At 54.1% G+C, this 3,120-nt stretch overlaps 1 protein-coding gene across 2 annotated transcripts in view; it reads right to left on the bottom strand.

Annotated features, from left to right (window-relative positions):
• Positions 1 to 905, bottom strand: part of LOC104281219 (disabled homolog 2-interacting protein-like) — a 4,998-nt gene extending 4,093 nt beyond the window's left edge. For both annotated transcript variants that reach the window (XM_009879128.1, XM_009879130.1), the window contains exon 1: positions 757 to 905. In XM_009879128.1, coding sequence (XP_009877430.1) covers positions 757 to 852 — 96 coding nt within the window. In that variant the 5' untranslated portion in view covers positions 853 to 905. The remainder of the gene's footprint in view (positions 1 to 756) is intronic.
• Positions 906 to 3,120: the final 2,215 nt, after the last annotated feature.

The following is a 3,120-nucleotide window of genomic DNA, read 5'->3' as shown; positions in this document are numbered from 1 at the left end:
GTCTCGGGGAGCAGCGGCCCCTGGGGCTGGCATGGAAATAGAGCGCTGGCCGTGAGTGCCCACCTGGGAAAAGCTGCACCCATGTCACAGGAGAGGGACAGGTGCCAGGGCTTGCCAGGCACCACGTCCAGACCGGAGGGACGTCTGCCTGCCCGCGGGAGCTGGGCAGGAGAAGGCCAGCGCACCTTCCTTACGGCATTTCACCTCTCTCCAGTTCCGCTGCCAACAGCAAAGCTCGTCACTGTCACCTCCGCTGCAGACTCAGATGAGCACTGAGCCCTTCTGGAAGTAACCCAGTGCGGGATGCACCAGTCTGACAACCCCTCTCTTTGATTTGCTGCCTACCAGTGTCTGCTTAGGCAGTGGTTACAACTTCTACACGTCCGCAGAGAGAGTCTGCTAAACCTGGACCTTTTTCTGTGTCGTTTTTCTGAGCAGCACGTGTCTGCGTATTTACAGGAATACCCAAGGAGCCACTGGCTGGCTTCAGAGTTTGTTGCAGCGCAGCACCAGCACTTTCTGGCTCCTGTTTTTCTTACTTGCTTTCATCAGAGGGTAATTCCACTCACTGAACGTGTGAAAACCTCCCAAACCTTCCCCAGAAGAGCTGAGCAGGGCAGAGAGCGACCTGATCCCCCTCTCTCCTGGGCACTGACTGCCACACAGCCCACCTTGTCCCCAGGGTGCTCAGATGAATGACATTCAAGGAAATTCTCTCTCTACTTAGAAACTTGTTTCAATCCAATCAGGTTTTACCTTTTCTGCTTGGCTGAGCTCGTCCTTATTCCTGAGCTTATCCCTGTGCTTGGAATCTGGGTCAATGCTTTCATCTTCTAAAAACTGCATGTTCATATTCAAAAGCCAAGCAGCAGTGCGGTCCAGGGCATTGGGGTTCACAGGAGAAGGGGCCTACAATGAAACATACAACCATAACAAAAGAAAAACCTGTAACAGAAATGGTCATGAAGCCGGAGAGAGAATTTCCTTCCAAGCAAGCCCTCTCCCATGCTGCTCAAACAGCAATGAACAAGCCTGAGCTCCCAGGACGGTCGGGGCTAGCGGGCAGGAACAACTCCTGCTCTGCACCTGCACATTATTTAGGTCAAACAGCCATCAACAGGCCAAACTGTTCCCTGGGCCGCTCCCCCCAGAAGGGCACACTGCGGTGGTGCCTGCTGAAAGCGACGGGCCCAGGGTGCTGAGCAGGTCCTGTCCCCTTAGAAGGAGCCGAGAAGGCACCGAGCTGCGGGCAGGCGGAGCGGCTTGACGTGGTGCATCCGCTCTGCGAGCGGAGAGTTCGCTCAACTCTTCAGCCTCTTCTTCTGAGCCGTCTTTTCGCTTAAAACCAGGTTTGTAAACTGAAAAGCTACTCTTGGTCACGCAGGTGTCTTCTTGGAAAGCACAGGTTTCTTTTTCGACTGAGACGACACTCAAGAGGCTGAAGAGGTCTAAAGGCTCGACACCGCAGCAGTTCACCTCCAGGTTTGCTCATGGTTGGGAGCTGAGGGAGCGGGGTTGCTCTGCGGTCAGCGGGCTAGAGCCACGGCTGCTGCTCTTCAGTCCCAGCCGGGGCAGGGACTGCGAATGGCACTGCCCAAATATTTTCCAACCGCGTTACAAGTTAAGGAAATGCATCGCCAGCTATTTCCCCTCCATCCTGGCTCATTATAAACTGCAGGAAAGAATTTCTTGGATGAACACAAGGGATTTGGATGATTTTGTCAAAGGGATTCAAGTTAACAAAGTCAGAAACGTTGGGGACTTTCTCCTTCATTCCAATCTCTGGACCGTGGAGAAGCCCAGGCACTGGGAAGCAGCAAAAGGGAGGTTCTGTACTTGGCCAGACGTGGACTGCTTTATTCACCTGGAGGCTCTTCCATGCCATTTTCCAGCCTCGTCTTCTTCTTCCAGAATTTTAGATCAGAAGATTCTGGCCTGGGACCAGGCTGGAGGTCAGTTCAGCGGATGAACTTGCAGAAGTAGAGGAAGTGCTTCTGGCTGGCAGGAACAAACAAGGTTCGTGGACTTCTACTGAAACGGCCACCAAGCGCGATTTCTTTGTTCTCAAACAGCATTTAATACCAGCAGCTGGAGCAAGCAGTTTCATTATGGTTTACAGAAGCTGCTAACACACAAGTGAAATGCACAGATCGAGGGCAGGAGAGGCATTCTGAGGACAACAGGGGTGGGTGGAGGAAAGATCTGCAAACACAACTTGGCCAGGGCTTCCCGAAGGTCACCTGGAGTTCACTGTTGTCTTTCTGGAAGAGACTCTGCTACCGAACAGGCCGTTGCTGCTTGCGGAGCTCTGTGTCCTCTGTACCTGATGAGTATTGATCTGCATCACACAAGTGCTGCGACACGTCGCGCTTGCTAATGCCAGCGCTTACGAATCGACAGCGACTGCGCAGAGCAGCGTGGGGTCGCACAGACCACCCCCGACCAAGCCCTCCACAGCGCCTTGTAACGGAGAGGCAGTGACACCAACTCTGCTGCTGCTGAAGAATTGCCTTAACACCACGTCCAGGCTGAGACGCAGCCAGTGCTTCCCAGCTGTCCACGTTCTCTGGGTTTGCACTACTTTTACAACTCTTCCTTTAGGCACCGAGAGCCCCTGCTGTGTTCATTTTCTACAGGGCTAGCTCCGAAATGTAGAATGAATAAAGTTACACTAGAAAACCCATTTACCCATGCCAGGAAAACCAGAGGGCCCTGGGTCTGTGACCTATTGTTTCAATTTTAGCACCGCAAATAGTGAAGTTTGTTTCTGTGCAGACCAGCATGTGGTCCAGGACCTGAATCGCTGCAGCAGGGACTTGGCTCTCGGCAGGGAGCACGCTCCTTCCTCGTTGCTCCCACCTCCCCTTGAGGCACTCACAGGAGGGTCTCACAGCAAACAAGCAGGAGCGTCCAGGAGTTGCCAAGGCTCCGCGGGGACAGGAGCGGCAGCGGGGACCCTCTCAGTGACAGGAGGAGATTATGGCCTGGCCCAAGTCTGGGAGATGGCGTGGGGTTGACTATGGCATGGGATGAGAGCCTGGGCATGGAGAGGCAAAGCGGTGACAAGATGGTAGTGCAGGGCAGCGGCACGGCTCCCATCACCCTCGTGTCTGCCACCGA

This window comes from Apaloderma vittatum, unplaced genomic scaffold (assembly GCF_000703405.1).
Source record: "Apaloderma vittatum isolate BGI_N311 unplaced genomic scaffold, ASM70340v1 scaffold34381, whole genome shotgun sequence".
Taxonomy (NCBI): domain Eukaryota; kingdom Metazoa; phylum Chordata; class Aves; order Trogoniformes; family Trogonidae; genus Apaloderma; species Apaloderma vittatum.
The sequence above is the reverse complement of the archived record's forward strand: the minus strand, read 5'-3'. Positions and strand labels throughout refer to the sequence as shown.